General features: G+C 47.1%; 1 protein-coding gene across 3 annotated transcripts in view; it reads left to right on the plus strand.

Moving 5' to 3' along the window:
• The window catches only part of RELA (RELA proto-oncogene, NF-kB subunit), a 49701-nt gene that overhangs the window by 13320 nt on the left and 16593 nt on the right, over positions 1–19788 (plus strand). For 2 of the 3 annotated variants that reach the window (XM_038765098.1, XM_038765099.1), the window contains exons 1-6: positions 5461–5517; positions 5658–5687; positions 5784–5935; positions 13906–14054; positions 14212–14303; positions 16132–16263. In XM_038765098.1, coding sequence (XP_038621026.1) covers positions 5511–5517; positions 5658–5687; positions 5784–5935; positions 13906–14054; positions 14212–14303; positions 16132–16263 — 562 coding nt within the window. In that variant the 5' untranslated portion in view covers positions 5461–5510. Of the gene's footprint in view, positions 1–5460; positions 5518–5657; positions 5688–5783; positions 5936–13905; positions 14055–14211; positions 14304–16131; positions 16264–19788 lie in introns of those variants that run through there. The other variant, XM_038765100.1, reaches the window with a different exon arrangement.

Raw genomic sequence — 19788 nt, forward strand, 5'->3', positions numbered from 1 at the left:
TTGAATGAATGAATGAACAAGTGCTTCAATAAATACGATTGATTGAATGCATGCTTGAATGAATGCTACGATTGAATGAATGAACGAACAAGCACTCGATAAATACGGTTGATTGAATGAATGACTGAATGAATGCTACGATTGAATGAATGAATGAACAAGCGCCCAATAAATATGGTTGATTGAATGAATGATTGAATGAATACTGCGATTGAATGAATGAATGTACGAAGGAACAAGTGCTCGACAAATATGGTTGATTGACTGAATGCTTGAATGAATGCTACGATTGAATGAATAAACAAGCGCTTCAATAAATACGATTGATTGAATGAATGCTTCATTCATTCATGAATGAATGAATGCTATGATTGAATGAATGAACAAGCGCTCAATAAATACGCTTGATTGAATGAATGACTGAATGAACGCTACGATTGAATGAATGAATGAACAAGCGCTCAATAAATACGCTTGATTGAATGAATAACAATGAATGCTACGATTGAATGAATGAATGAACAAGCGCTCAATAGATACTCTTGATTGAATGAATGGTGCCTCGTTCTCGCCTGTCCCGCCATCGACCCCCGGCCCACGTCCTCCCCTGGGCCTGGAATGCCCCCAATCCCTCTGCCCATCCGCCGCGCTAGCTCTCTTCCTCCCTTCAAGGCCCTGCTGAGAGCTCACCTCCTCCAGGAGGCCTTCCCAGACTGAGCCCCTTCCTTCCTCTCCCCCTCGTCCCCCTCACCATCCCCCCCACCTTACCTCCTTCCCTTCCCCACAGCACCTGTATATATGTATATATGTTTGTACATATTTAGTACTCTATTTATTTATTTATTTTACTTGTACCTATCTATTCTATTTATTTTATTTTGTTCGTATGTTTGGTTTTGTTCTCCATCTCCCGCTTCTAGACTGTGAGCCCACTGTTGGGTAGGGACCATCTCTATATGTTGCCAGCTTGTACTTCCCAAGTGCTTAGTATGGTGCTCTGCACACAGTAAGCGCTCAATAAATACAATTGATTGATTGATTGATTGAATGAATGAATGAACAAGCGCTCAATAAATACGATTGATTGAATGAATGGATGATTGAATGAATGCTATGATTGAATGAATGAATGAACAAGCGCTCAATAAATACGATTGATTGAATGAATGGATGATTGAATGAATGCTACCATTGAATGAATGAGTGAACAAGCGCTCAATAAATGCGATTGATTGAATGAATGGATGATTGAATGAATGAATGAACAAGCGCTCAATAAATACGATTGATTGAATGAATGCTATGATTGAATGAATGAATGAACAAGCACTCAATAAATACGATTGATTGAATGAATGCTACGATTGAATGAATGAATGAACAAGCGCTCAATAAATACGATTGATTGAATGAATGGATGGTTGAATGAATGCTACGATTGAATGAATGGATGAACAAGCGCTCAATAAATACGATTGATTGATTGAATTAATGAATGATTGAATGAATGCTACGATTGAATGAATGAATGAACAAGTGCTCAATAAATACGACTGATTGAATGAATGGATGATTGAATGAATGCTACGATTGAATGAATGAATGAACAAGTGCTCAATAAATATGATTGATTGAATGAATGATTGAATGCTATGATTGAATGAATGAATGAACGAACAAGCACTCGATAAATACAGTTCATTGAACGGATGACCGAATGAATGCTACGGTTGAATGAATGAACGAACAAGCGCCCAATAAATATGGTTGATTGAATGAATGATCAAACGACTGCTGCGACTGAATGAGTGAACAAGCGCTCGATAAATACGGTGGCTTGGCTGAACGCTTGAATGAGCGCTACGACTGAATGGCTGAATGACTAAGCACTCAATAAAGATGGTGGCTTGAACGAACGATTTTTAGACTGGGAGCCCACTGTTGGGTAGGGACTGTCTCTCTATGTTGCCAACTTGGACTTCCCAAGCGCTTAGTACAGTGCCCAGCACATAGTAAGCTCTCAATAAATACGATTGAATGAATGGATGATGGAATGAATGCTACAACTGAATGAATGAATGAACAAGCGCTCAATAAATACGATTGATTGAATGAATGAACAAGTGTTCAATAAATACAATTGATTGATTGAATGAATGGATGATTGAATGAATGCTACGATTGAATGAATGAATGAACAAGTGCTCAATAAATACAATTGATTGATTGAATGAATGGATGATTGAATGAATGCTACGATTGAATGAATGAACAAGCGCTCAATAAATACAATTGATTGAATGAATGCTACGATTGAATGAATGAATGAACAAGCGCTCAATAAATACGATTGACTGAACGAGTGATTGAATGCTACGATTGAATGAATGAACGAACAAGCGCTCGATAAATACGGTTGATTGAATGGATGGCCGAATGAATGCTACGGTTGAATGAATGAATGAACAAGTGCTCAATAAATACGACTGATTGAATGGATGATTGAATGAATGCTACGATTGAATTAATGAACAAGCGCTCAATAAATACGATTGATTGAACAAGTGATGGAATGCGACGATTGAATAAATGAGTGAACAAGTGCTCAATAAATACAATTGATTGATTGAATGGATGATTGAATGAATGCGACAATTGAATGAATGAACAAGCGCTCAATAAACACGATTGATTGACTGAACGAGTGATGGAATGCGACGATTGAATGAGTGAGTGAACAAGTGCTCAATAAATACAGTTGATTGATTGAGTGGATGATTGAATGAATGCTACGATTGAATGAATGAACAAGCGCTCAATAAATACGATTGATTGACTGAACGAGTGATTGAATGCGACGATTGAATGAATGAGTGAACAAGTGCTCAATAAATACAGTTGATTGATTGAATGGATGATTGAATGAATGCGACGATTGAATGAACAAGCGCTCAATAAATACGATTGATTGACTGAACGAGTGATGGAATGCGACGATTGAATGAATGAGCGAACAAGTGCTCAATAAATACAGCTGATTGATTGAGTGGATGATTGAATGCTACGATTGAATGAATGAACAAGCGCTCAATAAATACGATTGATTGACTGAACGAGTGATGGAATGCGACGATTGAATGAATGAGCGAACAAGTGCTCAATAAATACAGCTGATTGATTGAGTGGATGATTGAATGCTACGATTGAATGAATGAACAAGCGCTCAATAAATACGATTGATTGACTGAACGAGTGATGGAATGCGACGATTGAATGAGTGAGTGAACAAGTGCTCAATAAGTACAATTGATTGATTGAACGGATGATTGAATGAATGCTACGATTGAATGAATGAACAAGCGCTCAATAAATACGATTGATTGATTGAACGAGTGATGGAATGCGACGATTGAATGAATGAGTGAACAAGTGCTCAATAAATACTTGATTGATTGAACGGATGATTGAATGAATGCTACGATTGAATGAATGAACAAGCGCTCAATAAATACGATTGATTGATTGAACGAGTGACGGAATGCGACGATTGAATGAATGAGTGAACAAGTGCTCAATAAATACAGTTGATTGATTGAGTGGATGATTGAATGAATGCTACGATTGAATGAATGAACAAGCGCTCAATAAATACGATTGATTGACTGAACGAGTGACGGAATGCGACGATTGAATGAATGAGTGAACAAGTGCTCAATAAATACAGTTGATTGATTGAATGTATGCGACGATTGAATGAATGAACAAGCGCTCAATAAATACAACTGATTGACTGAACGAGTGATGGAATGCTACGATTGAATGAGTGAATGAACAAGTGCTCAATAAATACAGTTGATTGAATGGATGATTGAATGAATGCGACGATTGAATGAATGAACAAGCGCTCAATAAACACGATTGATTGACTGAACGAGTGATGGAATGCGACGATTGAATGAGTGAGTGAACAAGTGCTCAATAAATACAGTTGATTGATTGAGTGGATGATTGAATGAATGCTACGATTGAATGAATGAACAAGCGCTCAATAAATACGATTGATTGACTGAACGAGTGATTGAATGCGACGATTGAATGAATGAGTGAACAAGTGCTCAATAAATACAGTTGATTGATTGAATGGATGATTGAATGAATGCGACGATTGAATGAACAAGCGCTCAATAAATACGATTGATTGACTGAACGAGTGATGGAATGCGACGATTGAATGAATGAGCGAACAAGTGCTCAATAAATACAGCTGATTGATTGAGTGGATGATTGAATGCTACGATTGAATGAATGAACAAGCGCTCGATAAATACGATTGATTGACTGAACGAGTGATGGAATGCGACGATTGAATGAGTGAGTGAACAAGTGCTCAATAAGTACAATTGATTGATTGAATGGATGATTGAATGAATGCTACGATTGAATGAATGAACAAGCGCTCAATAAATACGATTGATTGACTGAACGAGTGACGGAATGCGACGATTGAATGAATGAGTGAACAAGTGCTCAATAAATAGTTGATTGATTGAATGTATGCGACGATTGAATGAATGAACAAGCGCTCAATAAGTACGATTGATTGACTGAACGAGTGATGGAATGCGACAATTGAATGAGTGAATGAACAAGTGCTCAATAAATACAGTTGATTGAATGAATGGATGATTGAATGAATGCGATGATTGAATGAACAAGCGCTCAATAAATACGACCGATTGACTTAACGAGTGATGGAATGCTACGATTGAATGAGTGAATGAACAAGTGCTCAATAAATACAGTTGATTGAATGGATGATTGAATGAATGAACAAAAGCTCAATAAAGACGATTGATTGACTGAACGAGTGATGGAATGCGACGAATGAATGAGTGAACAAGTGCTCAATAAATACAGTTGATTGATTGAATGGATGATTGAATGAATGCTACGATTGAATGAATGAACAAGCGCTCAATAAAGACGATTGATTGACTGAACGAGTGATGGAATGCGACGATTGAATGAGTGAACAAGTGCTCAATAAATACAATTGTTGATTGAATGGATGATTGAATGAATGCGACGATTGAATGAATGAACAAGCGCTCAATAAATACGACTGATTGAACGAGTGATGGAATGCGACGATTGAATGAGTGAACAAGTGCTCAATAAACACGGTTGACTGAATGAATGGATGATTGAATGAATGAACAAGCGCTCAATAAATACGACTGATCGATTGGGTGGCCGCCCGGTTTTCCGGGCTCGCCCTTCTACTCTGAGGGGGCGGCGCTCAGTACGTCCCCCCTCCGGCCGCGCCGCCGCGCTGACGAAAGGCTCATCGCGCCTGCGCGGGCGGGGCCGCGGATTCCCAGCAGTGACGCGAGCGCGCGCGCGCGTGCGCGCGCCCGGCGCATTTCCGCCCCTGGCGAATGGCCGCGGAGTAGCGCGCGCGCGCGCCCAGCTGCGACCCCGCCCCTCCCCCCCCTTCGGGGACCCCGGCGATGGACGGTGAGGGTGACCTCTGACCCCGGGCGGCGGTGTGTGTGGGGGGGGAACAGCGCCCCGCGCGGCCGGTCGGGGGAGGGCGGGGTCCCCCGTCCCCCTGCCTCAGTTTCCCCCGGTCCTTAAACTCTCCTGTCCCGTTTCAGACATGTTCCCGTTGATCTTCGCCTCCGCGGGTAAGTGCGGGGGGGGGGGGGATGCGGGGGGGGGGGGTCCCGGGCCCCGCGCGGCCGGTGCTAGCCCCGCGTGCACGCGCCTCCCGCCCCCCGCAGAGCCGGCCCCGGCCCCGGGCCCGTCGGTGGAGATCATCGAGCAGCCCAAGCAGCGGGGGATGCGCTTCCGCTACAAGTGCGAAGGCCGCTCGGCCGGCAGCATCCCCGGGGAGAGGAGCACCGACACCACCAAGACCCACCCCACCATCAAAGTGAGACCGGGGGGGGGCGGGGGGACACCGAGGACCAAGAGGCCCGGTGGAAAGAGCCCGGGCTTTGGAGTCAGAAGTCGTGGGTTCAAATCCCAGCTCGGCCACTCGTCAGCTGGGGGGCTCTGGGCAAGTCCGTCAATCAATCAATCAATCAATCGTATTTATTGAGCGCTGACTGTGTGCGGAGCACCGGACTAAGCGCTTGGGAAGTCCAAGTTGGCAATCAATCAATCGTATTTATTGAGCGCTGACTGTGTGCGGAGCACTGGACTACGCGCTTGGGAAGTCCAAGTTGGCAATCAATCATTTATTGAGCGCTGACTGTGTGCGGAGCACCGGACTAAGCGCTTGGGAAGTCCAAGTTGGCAATCAATCAGTCGTATTTATTGAGCGCTGACTGTGTGCGGAGCACTGGACTAAGCTCTTGGGAAGTACAAGTTGGCAATCAATCAATCAATCGTATTTATTGAGTGCTTACTGTGTGCGGAGCACTGGACTGCGCACTTGGGAAGTACAAGTTGGCAATCAATCAGTCGTATTTATTGAGCGCTGACTGTGTGCGGAGCACTGGACTAAGCCCTTGGGAAGTACAAGTTGGCAATCAATCGTATTTATTGAGCGCTGACTGTGTGCGGAGCACTGGACTACGCGCTTGGGAAGTCCAAGTTGGCAATCAATCAGTCGTATTTATTGAGCGCTGACTGTGTGCGGAGCACTGGACTAAGCGCTTGGGAAGTACAAGTTGGCAATCAATCAATCGTATTGAGTGCTTACTGTGTGCGGAGCACTGGACTAAGCGCTTGGGAAGTCCAAGTTGGCAATCAATCAGTCGTATTTGTTGAGCGCTGACTGTGTGCGGAGCACCGGACCAAGCGCTTGGGAAGTCCAAGTTGGCAATCAATCAATCAATCGTATTTACTGAGCGCTGACTGTGTGCGGAGCACCGGACTAAGCGCTTGGGAAGTACAAGTTGGCAATCAATCAGTCAATCATATTGAGCGCTTACTGTGTGTGGAACACCGGACTAAGCCCTTGGGAAGTACAAGTTGGCAATCAATCAATCAATCGTATTTATTGAGCGCTGACTGTGTGCGGAGCACTGGACTAAGCGCTTGGGAAATCCAAGTTGGCAATCAATCAGTCATATTTATTGAGCGGTTACTGTGTGCGGAGCACCGGACTAAGCGCTTGGGAAGTACAAGTTGGCAATCAATCAGTCGTACTTATTGAGCGCTTACTGTGTGCGGAGCACCGAACCAAGCGCTTGGGAAGTACAAGTTGGCAATCAGTCGTATTTATTGAGCGCTTACTGTGTGCGGAGCACTGGACTACGTGCTTGGGAAGTCCAAGTTGGCAACATATAGAGACAGTCCCTACCCAACAGTGGGCTCACAGTCTAGAAGGGGGGGACAGAGAACAAAACCAAACATACTAACAAAATAAAATAAATAGAATAGATAGGTACAAGTAAAATAAATAAATAGAGACAGTCCCTACCCAATAGTGGGCTCGCGGTCTAAAAGGGGGAGACAGAGAACAAAACCAAACATACTAACAAAATAAAATAAATAGAATAGATATGTACAAGTAAAATAAATAAATAAATAGAGTAATAAATCTGTACAAACATATACATATATACAGGTGCTGTGGGGAAGGGAAGGAGGTAAGATGGGGGGATGGAGAGGGGAGCGAGGGGGAGAGGAAGGAAGGGGCTGAGTGTGGGAAGGCCTCCTGGAGGAGGTGAGCTCTCAGCAGGGCCTTGAAGGGAGGAAGAGAACTAGCTTGGCGGAGGGGCAGAGGGATTGGGGGCATTCCAGGCCCGGGGGATGAGGTGGGCCGGGGGTCGATGGCGGGACAGGCGAGAACGAGGCCTAACGGTGAGGAGATTAGCGGCGGAGGAGCGGAGGGTGCGGGCTGGGCTGGAGAAGGACAGAAGGGAGGTGAGGGAGGAGGGGGCGAGGGGATGGACAGCCTTGAAGCCCAGGGTGAGGAGTTTCTGCCTTACACGCAGATTGATTAATCAGTCAATCAATCAATCGGATTTATTGAGCGCTTACTGTGTGCAGAGCACTGTACTAAGCGCTTGGGAAGTACAAGTTGGCAACATATAGAGACAGTCCCTACCCAACAGCAGGCTCACAGTCTGGAAGGGGGAGACAGACAACAAAACAAGAAGAGAAGCAGCATGGCTCATTGGGAAGAGCCCGGGCTTTGGAGTCAGAGGTCATGGGTTCAAATCCCGGCTCCGCCAATTGTCAGCTGTGTGACTTTGGGCAAGTGACTTCACTTCTCTGGGCCTCAGTTACCTCATCTGGAAAATGGGGATTAAGACTGTGAGCCCCAAGTGGGACAACCTGATCACCTTGTATCCTCCCCAGCGCTTAGAACAGGGCTTTGCCCGTAGTAAGTGCTTAATGAATGCCATCATTAGGACGAGCAGCGTGGCTCGGTGGCCAGAGCCCGGCCTCTGGACTCAGAGGGCAGCGGTTCAAATCCCTGTCAGCTGTGTGACTTGGTCATCTTTAAAATGGGGATGAAGACTGGGAGGCCCCTGTGGGACAGCTTGTAACCTCCCCAGCGCTTAGAACAGTGCTTGGCACATAGTAAGTGCTTAATAAATGCCATCATTATTATTATTAAATCCCGGCTCCACCAACTGTCAGCTGTGTGACTTTGGGCAAGTCACTTTTCTGCTCAATCACCTCATCCTTAAAATGGGAATGAAGACTGTGAGCCCCCCGTGGGACAACCTGATCTCTTTGTAACGTCCCCAGCGCTTAGAACAGTGCTTTGCACATAGTAAGTGCTTGATAAATGCCATCATTATTACTATTAAATCCCGTCTCTGCCAATTGTCAGCTGTGTGACTTTGGGCAAGTCACTTCTCTGCTCAATTACCTCATCCCTAAAATGGGGGTGAAGACTGTGAGCCCCCCATGGGACAACCTGATCACCTTGTAACCCCTTCCCCAGTGCTTAGAACAGTGCTTTGCACATAGTAAGCACTTAATAAATGCCATCATTATTATTATTAAATCCCGGCTCCGCCAATTGTCAGCTGTGTGACCTCGGGCAGATCACTTCTCTGGGCCTCAGTCACCTCATCCGTAAAATGGGAATGAAGACTGTGAGCCCCCCATGGGACAACCTGATCACCTTGTAACCCCTTCCCCAGCGCTTAGAACAGTGCTTTGCACATAGTAAGCGCTTAATAAATGCCATCATTATTATTACTATTATTATTAAATCCCAGCTCCACCAATTGTCAGCTGTGTGACTTTGGGCAAGTCACTTCTGTGGGCCTCAGTCACCTCATCCGTAAAATGGGGATGAAGACCGTGAGCACCCCGTGGAACAACCTGATCACCTTGTAACATCCCCGGCACTTAGAACGGTGCTTTGCACATAGTAAGCGCTTAATAAATGCCATCATTATTATTACTATTCTTATATCCCAGCTCCGCCAATTGTCAGCTGTGTGACTTTGGGTAAGTCACTTCTCTGAGCCTCAATTACCTCATCCGTAAAATGGGGATGAAGACTGTGAGCCCCCCGTGGGACAACCTGATCTCCTTGTAACTCCCCCAGCGCTTAGGAGAGTGCTTTGCACATAGTAAGCGCTTAATAAATGCCATCATTCATTCCTTCATTCAGTCGCATTTATTGAGCGCTTACTGTGTGCAGAGCACTGGACTAAGCGCTTGGGACGTCCAAGTCGGCAACATATAGAGACGGTCCCTACCCAACAATGGGCTCACAGTCTAGAAGGGGGAGACAGACAGCAAAACAAAACATGATCATTATCATTACCTCCAGGAAACCCAGCCTCCAACCCGGGCTGCCGGGGGGCTCTGCCTTTCGGCAGACCCAGGAGTCCGGGCCCTCGTGGGGGCACGGGTGTTCATTCATCCAATCATTCATTAATAATAATAATGGCATTTATTAAGCACTTACTACGTGCAAAGCATTCATTCATTCATTCGTACTTTTTGAGCGCTTACTGTGTGCAGAGCACTGTACTAAGTGCTTGGGAAGTACAAGTCGGCAACGTAGAGAGACGGTCCCTACCGAATAACGGGCTCACAGTCTAGAAGGGGGAGACAGACAACAAAACAAAACATGTAGACAGGTGTCAAAATCATCAAAACAAATAGTATTATAGCTACATGCACATCATTAACAAATAGAATAGTAAATTAATCCAGTCATTCCTTCATTAATAATAATAATGGCATTTATTAAGCTCTGGGGAGGCTGCAAGGCGATCAGGTTGTCCCAGGGGGGGCTCACAGTCTTCATCCCCATTTTACAGATGAGGGAGCTGAGGCCCAGAGAAGTGGAGTGACTCACCCAAAGTCACACAGCTGACAAGTGGCGGAGCTGGGATTTGAACCCATGACCTCTGACTCCAAAGCCCGGGCTCTTTCCACTGAGCCACGATGCTTCATTCAATCGTATTGAGCACTTACCGTGTGCAGAGCACCGGACTAAGCGCTTGGGAAGTACGAGTCGGCAACATCTAGAGACGGTCCCTACCCAACAGCGGGCTCACAGTCTAGAAGGGGGAGACAGACGACAAAACAAAACATGAAAACAGGTGTCAAAACCGTCAGAATAAATAGACTTATACCTATATGTACATCATTAAGATAGAGTAGTAAAAGTGTACAAGTAAAATAAATAGAGTAATGTCTGTACAAATATATACAAGTGCTGTGGGGAGGGGAAGGAGGTAGGGCAGGGGGGATGGGGAGGAGGAGAGGAAAAAGGGAGCTCAGTGTGGGAAGGCCTCCTGGAAGAGGTGAGCTCTCAGGAGGGCTTTGAAGGGAGGAAGAGAGCTAATTGGGCGGATGTGTCGGGGGAGGGCATTCCAGGCTAGGGGTATTGAGCGCTTACTGTGTGCAGAGCACTGTACTAAGCGCTTGGGGTATGTGTGTCTCTGTGTGGGTGTGACACATCATCATAATAGAACAGTGCCCAGCGCTTAGAACAGTGCTTTGCACATACTAAGCCCTTAATAAATGCCATTATTGTTATTATTATAATAATAACAAAGGTATTTGGTCAGTACTTACCCTGTGCCAAGCATTGTTCTAAGCGCTGGCTGTCCCACGGTCTTCATTTTACAGACGAGGTAACTGAGGCACAGAGAATAATAATAATAATCATTCATTCATTCATTTTAGACTGTGAGCCCACTGTTGGGTAGGGACTGTCTCTGTATGTTGCCAACTTGTACTTCCCAAGCGCTTAGTACAGTGCTCTGCACACAGTAAGCGCTCAATAAATACGATTGATTGATTCATTCATTCATTCAATAGTATTTGTTGAGCACTTACTGCGCGCCTCCTGCTTAGATTGTGAGCCCCATATGGGACCTGATCATCTCCTATCTATTCAACCGCTTAGTACAGTGCTTGGCACACTGTACTAAGCGCTTGGGAAGTACAAATCAGCAACATCTAGAGACAGTCCGTACCCAGAAGCGGGCTCATGGTCTGCAAGAGGGAGACAGACAACAAAACAAGTAGACTGGTGAAATAATGCTTTCCCTGCCCATACAGAGCTTACACTCTACATGCTTTAAAGATACGGTTTTAGGCTTTCCCCCCAATATATCAGCATTTTTTGCCACTTGAGTACTTGTAATGGTATTTGTTAAATGCTTACTACGTGGCAAGCACTGTTCTAATCATCATCATCATCATCATCAATCGTATTTACTGAGCGCTTACTGTGTGCAGAGCACTGTACTAAGCGCTTGGGAAGTCCAAGTTGGCAACATATAGAGACAGTCCCTACCCAACAGTGGGCTCACAGTCTAAAAGGGGGAGACAGAGAACAAAACCAAACATACTAACAAAATAAAACAAATAGAATAGATATGTACAAGTAAAATAAATAAATAGAGTAATAAATTTGTACAAACATATATACAGGTGCTGTGGGGACCGGAGGGGATCCAAGGTGATCAGGTTGTCCCACATGGGGCTCCCAGTCTTCATCCCCATTTTTACAGATGAGGGAACTGAGGCCCAGAGGAGTTGAGTGACCTGCCCAAAGTCACCCAGCTGACAAGTGGCGGAGCCGGGATTAGAACCCATGACCTCTGACTCCCAAGCCCGGGCTCTTTCCGCCGAGCCACGCTGCTTCTCAAAGCCCCCCTCCGGTCCGGGGTTCGGTCGGGGTCCGATCGGAGATGCCCCGGGTGCCGTTCACTTCCAGCAGCCTGACCTACCGGTCGAACGTATTTATCGAGCACTTACTGTGTGCAGAACACTGTACTAAGCACTTGGGAGAGTACAACGTAAACAGTTGAATTTGATTGTTTGCTGTATGCAGAGCATTCTGCTGAACACTTGGGAATATACAACATAGCCAGTCAGTGGTTAATGAGTGCTTACTATGAGTAGAGCACCCTTCTAAGCACTTGGGAGAGTGCAACATAATCGTATTTGAGCCCTTACTGTGTGCACAGCACTTGGAAATATACAACATAATCAGTGGTATTTGAGTCCTTACTATGTGCAGAGCACTCTGCTAAGCGCTTGGGAATATACAACATAGCCAGTCAGTGGTTAATGAGTGCTTACTATGAGTAGAGCACCCTTCTAAGCACTTGGGAGAGTGCAACATAATCGTATTTGAGCCCTTACTGTGTGCACAGCACTTGGAAATATACAACATAATCAGTGGTATTTGAGTGTTTACTATGTGCAGAGCACTCTACTAAGCGCTTGGGAGAGTACAGCAGAATTAGCAGACACATTCCCTGCCCATAATGACCTTACAGACTGGAGGGGGAGGCAGATATTAATATAAATCATTGATAATATATGTTTACTATAATTTATATGTGTATTTGTATGTATGTGCATATATATGTATATATATATATATATATATATATATATATATATATATATATATATATGTGTGTGTGTGTTAGTTGTGTTCCCTGCCCAAAATAAGCTTACAGTCTAGAAGTGGAGACAATGTAAATAAGTAATTTATAATATATTTTGCAATGTGTAATAGTTTTCTAATATGTATTTTAGAATAGGTAGACACATTCCCTGCCCACAATGAGCTTACAGTGTAGAGGGGGAGACAGACATTAATATAAATAGATTACAGACAGGTATATAAGTGCTGTGGGGCTGAGAGAGGGCTGAATCAATCAGTCAATTGTATTTATTAAGCGCTTACTGTGTGCAGAGCACTGTACTAAGCGCTTGGGAAGTCCAAGTTGGCAACATATAGAGACAGTCCCTACCCAACAGTGGGCTCATAGTCTAAAAGGGGGAGACAGAGAACAAAACCAAACATACTAATAAAATAAGTAGAATAGATATGTACAAGTAAAATAAATAAATAAATAGAGTAATAAATATGTACAAACATATATACATATATACAGGTGCTGTGGGGAAGGGAAGGAGGTAAGACGGGGGGGATGGAAACGGGGACGAGGGGGAGAGGAAGGAAGGGAATAAAGTGCACGGGTGACTGAGTGGAAAGTGCCTAGGCCTTGGAGTTAGGGGACCTGGATTCTAATCTCGGCTCTGCCACTTGTCTGTTGGGTGAGCTTGCACAAGTCACTTGGGCATGTCATTTCACTTCTCCATGCCTCAGTTCCCTCATCTACAAAATGGGGATTCAGTACCCGCTCTCCTTCCTCCTTAGACTGAGAGCCCCACGTGGGACCTGATCATCTCCTATCTATCCCACCACTTAGTACAGTGCTTGGCACACAGTGAGCGCTTAACAAACCCACAGTTATTAATAATTGATCCACCAGTTAAACCAATGGTGTCGATTGAGCGCTCGCTGTGTTCTGAGCGCCTCCCTGGCTCTCGGGTCCTTTCCCGAGCGCTTAATACGGCGCTCCGCACGTGGTTAAGCCCTCTGTAAACGTCACCGACGGAGCCCAAGAGGTGGGCCGGAAACCCGGTTTCTCCCCTCAGATCAGCGGCTACGTGGGGCCGGGGAAAGTTCGCATCTCCCTGGTGACCAAGGAGCCCCCGCACCGGCCTCACCCCCACGAGCTGGTGGGGAAGGACTGTCGGGACGGCTTCTACGAGGCCGACCTCTGCCCCGACCGCTGTATCCACAGGTGAGGTCCCCCCCGGGGGGGGGCCCGGCCCTGGTGGGGGGCGGGCACCTGAGGGAGGGCAGAGATGGGCTCGAGGACCCCCGGGAAGCGGAGGGGCCGGGGGGCTGCTGGGTCCCCGGGCCGCTGAGCGTGCCGGGTGATGGGCCCGCGGGATCAGCTTCCAGAACCTGGGCATCCAGTGCGTGAAGAAGCGCGATCTGGAACAGGCCATCACCCAGCGGATGCAGACCAACAACAACCCCTTTAATGGTGAGCGGGCCCTGTGCTCCCACAGTTTTCTTCCCTCCCGGGACCCTCCCCTCCCCTTCACCCTGCCCCCCGCAATCCTCATCCCCTCCTCCCTCCACCCGGAACCCCCACCATCCTTGTCCCTCCTCTCTTCCCCCGGGACCCCTGAGAAGCAGCATCGCCTCGTGGATAGATCCCGGGCCTGGGAATCAGGAGGACGTGGATTCTAATCCCCGCTCCCCCTCTCCTCGACTGTGTAACCTTGGGCAAGTCACTTCACTCCTCTGGGCCTCAGTTACCTCATCTGTAAAGTGGCGATTAACGTCGTGAGCCCCACGTGGGACAGGGACCATGTCCTAACTGATCAGCTTGTAGCTCCCTTAGAACAGCGCCCGGCACGTAGATCATCCCTCGGCCTTCCTCCAGGACCTCTTGCCCCTAATAAATGCCATCATTATTCAATCAATCAATCAATCAATCGTATTTATTGAGCGCTTACTATGTGCAGAGCACTGTACTAAGCACTTGGGAAGTACAAATTGGCAACACATAGAGACAGTCCCTACCCAACAGTGGGCTCACAGTCTAAAAGGGGGAGTTATTATTACAATCCGTTTCCCTCCCCCATCCCTCAGAGGTCCACCCTCTTCTCAGAGAGCTGACCCACACCTCAGCAGTCTTATTCATTCATTCATTCATTCAGTCGTATTTAGTGAGCTCTTACTGTGTGCAGAGCACTGGACTAAGCGCTTGGGAAGTCCAAGTTGGCAACATCTAGAGACGGGCCCTACCCAATAGCGGGCTCACAGTCTAGAAGGGGGAGACAGACAACAAAACAGAATATGTTAACAAAATAAAATAAATAGAATAGTAAATATACACAAGTAGAATTAAACAAATAGAATTAAAGCTAAATGCACATCATGAACAAAATAAATCTCATCGTGATCACGGGAAGCGCTTCCAACGTGCCTGGCCCTGTTCTAAGCGCCGGGCCCCCCTTTCCCCGGCCCGGGATGAGAGGCTCCGCTCATCACCACTGTCAGTCATTCATCCATTCAATCGTACTTACTGAGCGCTTACTGTGTGCAGAGCACTGTACTAAGCGCTTGGGAAGGACAAGTCGGCAACATCTAGAGACGGTCCCTACCCAACATTCGTTCAGTCGTATTTGTTGAGCGCTTACTGTGTGCAGGGCACTGGACTAAGCGCTTGGGAAGGACAAGTCGGCAACATCTAGAGGCGGTCCCTACCCAACATTCGTTCAATCGTATTTACTGAGTGCTTACTGTGTGCAGGGCACTGGACTAAGCGCTTGGGAAGGACAAGTTGGCAACATCCAGAGGCGGTCCCTACCCAACATTCGTTCAATCGTATTTGTTGAGCGCTTACTGTGTGCAGGGCGCTGGACTAAGCGCGCTTGGGAAGGACAAGTTGGCAACATCTAGAGACGGCCCCAACCCAGCATTCGTTCAATCGTATTTATTGAGCGCTTACTGTGGGCAGAGCACTGGACTAAGCGCTTGATTCCCTCCCCCAAGGATCCCCCTCTCCATCCTCCCCCCGGACCGTCGTCTCCCAGCACTCTTCATCCCTCCGCCCAGGGGTTCGCGCCCGGCCTCCTACCCACCGCAGTGTAGACTTTTAGTAGTCTTTTAGACTGCGAGCCCACTGTTGGGTAGGGACTGTCTCTATATGTTGCGAATTTGTGCTTCCCAAGCGCTTAGTACAGTGCTCTGCACATAGTAAGCGCTCAGTAAATACGATTGATGATGATGATGTAGCTGTTGGGCCCCCTGCCCTGCTCCGCCCCCGCGCAGAGGCCCTGACCCCTCTCCTACTCCCGCAGTGCCGCTGGAGGAGCAGCGAGGAGACTACGACCTGAACGCCGTGCGGCTGTGCTTCCAAGTGACCGTGCAGGACCCGGCCGGCCGGCCCCTGGCCCTGCCCCCGGTCCTCTCCCAGCCCATCTACGACAACCGTGAGTCGCCGGGCCGGCGGGAGGGTGGGGAGGCTAGTGGCCACGGCACTAGCCACCTGGGGGCTGGGGTGGAGGGGCAACAGTCTTCCCTTTCTGGGGGTAGCCGGGCCCAGGGTCCAGACAGACTGAGCCCTTTCCTTCCTCTCCCCCTCGTCCCCCTCTCCATCCCCCCATCTTACCTCCTTCCCTTCCCCACAGCACCTGTATATATGTATATATGTTTGTACAGATTTATTCTATTCTATTTATTTTATTTTGTTAGTATGTTTGGTTTTGTTCTCCGTCTCCCCCTTTTAGACTGTGAGCCCGCTGCTGGGTAGGGACTGTCACTATATGTTACCAACTTGTACTTCCCAAGCGCTTAGTACAGTGCTCTGCACACAGTAAGCGCTCAATAAATACGATTGATGATGATGATGATGATGATGAAGACAGGATCTGGACCCTCCCCGCCAAGACCCAAGGTCCGCCGGCTCCCTCCCCAGCTCCCGGTTGTTGTTTGCAGCCGAGGTAGGTGGAGTCTTAGACTCCAAAAGAGCTTAGTACAGTAAACGCTCAATAAATACGATTGATTGAGTGAATGAATGAATTTCACTCATTCAGTCGTATTTATTGAGCGCTTACTGTGTGCAGAGCACTGGACTAAGCGCTTGGGAAGTACAGGTTGGAATGAATGAGAAGGTCATCGGGTCCAGCCCCCTGCTCCCAAGCAAGGAAGGACCCCAGCCCCTCCAAGGCCAACGGAGTAGCTATTCTGTCCTTAATCATCATCGTCATTATCATCAATCATATTTATTGAGCGCTCACTGTGTGCAGAGCACTGTACTAAGCGCTTGGGAAGTCCAAGTTGACAACATATAGAGACAGTCTCTACCCAACAGTGGACTCACTGTCTAAAAGGGGAGACAGAGAACAAAACCAAACATACTAACAAAATAAAATAAATAGAATAGATATGTACAAGTAAAATAAATAAATAGAGTAATAAATATGTACAAACATATATACATATATACAGGTGATATATTAATGATATATTAATGAGATTAATCATCTCCAGAGATGGGACTCTTCATTCTCTCATTTTGATGTTGAGAAGCAGTATGTCCTAGTGGATAGAGCATGGGCTTGGGCGTCAGAAGGATCTGGGTTCTAATCTCTGCTCTGCCACTTGTCCGCCAGGTGACCTTGGGCAAGTCACTTGGCTTCTTGATGCCTCAGTTCCCTCATCTGTAAAATGGGGAGTAAGAGTGTGAGCCCCATGTGGGACAGGGACTGCGTCCTGTCCAATTTGCTTGAATCTGCTTGAATCTGCGATGGTATTGAGAAGCAGCGTGGCTCAGTGGAAAGAGCACGGGCTTTGGAGTCAGAGGTCATGGGTTCAAATCCCGGCTCCGCCAATTGTCAGCTGTGTGACTTTGGGCAAGTCACTTCACTTCTCTGGGCCTCAGTTCCCTCATCTGTAAAATGGGGATTAAGACTGTGAGCCCCACGTGGGACAACCTGATCACCTTGTAACCTCCCCAGCGCTTAGAACAGTGCTTTGCACATAGTAAGCGCTTAATAAATGCCATTATTAAAAAAAAAAATCTACCCCAGCGCTTAGCACAGTGCCTGGCATATGGTAAGCGCTTAACAAGTACCGCAATTATTATTATGACGATGTTGCCCCCCGCCCAGAGACAATTGGGGTGTTCTTCCCACTGGAATCTTTCTCACTGCAGGTGAAGTCCGTGTGCCCTCGTGGGTCCCTCAGTGGCCTAATCTGAGGACCACCCCGCACCTCAGAGGGAGGTCTCAGCCAGAACTTCTCTAAATCAAACAGTCCATCAGTGGGATTTATTGAGTGCTCACTGTGTGCAGAGCGATGTACTAATCGCTTGGGAGAGGATGATACAACAAAATTGGTAGACACATTCCCTGACCATAATGAGTTCCCAGGAAGCTCCATTGCTTACCTGGTGTGTCCAGTGCTCTGCACACAGTAAGCCCTCAGTAAAGCTGTGTGACCTTGGGCTAGTCACTTCACTTCTCTGGGCCTGAGTTACCTCAACTGTAAAGTGAGGATTGAGACTATGAGCCCCATATGGAACAGGGACTGTGTCCCACCCGATTTGCTTGTGTCCACCCCAGCGCTTAGTACGGTGCTTGGTAAATAGTAAGTGCTTAACAAATATCGCAGTTATTATTAGTTTCCAGTCTAGAGGGGGAGATGGCTGTTAAACTAAATGACAGGTGTGGATGTGAGAGCTGGGAGGAGTGGGAAGGGTGAATGTATCATTCTGTCAATCAATCAATCAATCGTATTTATTGAGCGCTTACTGTGTGCAGAGCACTGGACTAAGCGCTTGGGAAGTACGAGCTGGCAACATATAGAGACAGTCCCTACCCAACAGTGGGCTCACAGTCTAGAAGAGGGAGACAGAGAACAAAACCAAACATACTAACAAAATAAAATAAATAGAATGGATAGGTACAAGTAAAATAAATAAATAAATAAATAGAGTAATAAATATGTACAAACATATATACATTTATACAGGTGCTGTGGGGCAGGGAAGGAGGTAAGATGGGGGGATGCAGAGGGGAACGAGGGGGAGACGATGGAAGGGGCTGAGTGTGGGAAGGCCTCCTGGAGGAGATGAGCTCTCAGTAGGGCCTTGAAGGAAGGAAGAGAGCGTGCTTGGCGGATGGGCAGAGGGAGGCCATTCCGGGCCCGGGGGAGGACGTGGGCCGGGGGTCGACGGCGGGACAGGCGAGAACGAGGCCTAACGGTGAGGAGATTAGCGGTGGCAGAGGAGCGGAGGGTGCGGGCTGGGCTGGAGAAGGAGAGAAGGGAGGTGAGGTAGGAGGGGGCCAGGGGATAGATGGAGAGCCTTGAAGCCCAGGGTGAGGAGTTTCTGCCTGATGCGCAGATTGATTGGTAGCCACTGGAGATTTTTGAGGAGGGGAGTAACATGCCCAGAGCGTTTCTGGACAAAGATAATACGGGCAGTGGCGTGAAGTATGGATTGAAGTGGGGAGAGACAGGAGGATGGGAGATCAGAGAGAAGGCTGATGCAGTAGTCCAGACGGGATAGGATGAGAGCTTGAACGAGCAGGGTAACGGTTTGGATGGAGAGGAAAGGGCGGATTTTGGATTCTGTCACCAAATCCTGTCAAACCCACCTTCACAGCATTGCTAAAGTCCACCCTTTCCTCTCCTTCCAAACTGCTACCACGCTAATCCAACCTCTCACCCTGTCCCTCCTCAGTCACTGCATCAGCCTCCATGTTGACCTCCCTGCATCCTGTCACTGCCCACTCCAGTCCATATTTCACTCTGCTCTCCGGATCGTCTTTCTTATAGTCCCTGTTTTCCCCACTCCTCAAGAACCTCCAGTGGTTGCCCTTCCGCCTCGGCGTCCAACAGAAGATGCTTCCCTTCGGCTTTAAAGCACTCAGTCGCTTTGCCCCCTCCTACCTTATCGCCCAGATTTTCTACGACACTTAGCCCGCACACTTCGCTCCTTTGGTGCCAATCTA

Source organism: Tachyglossus aculeatus, chromosome 22 (assembly GCF_015852505.1).
Source record: "Tachyglossus aculeatus isolate mTacAcu1 chromosome 22, mTacAcu1.pri, whole genome shotgun sequence".
NCBI classification, from domain to species: Eukaryota; Metazoa; Chordata; class Mammalia; order Monotremata; family Tachyglossidae; genus Tachyglossus; species Tachyglossus aculeatus.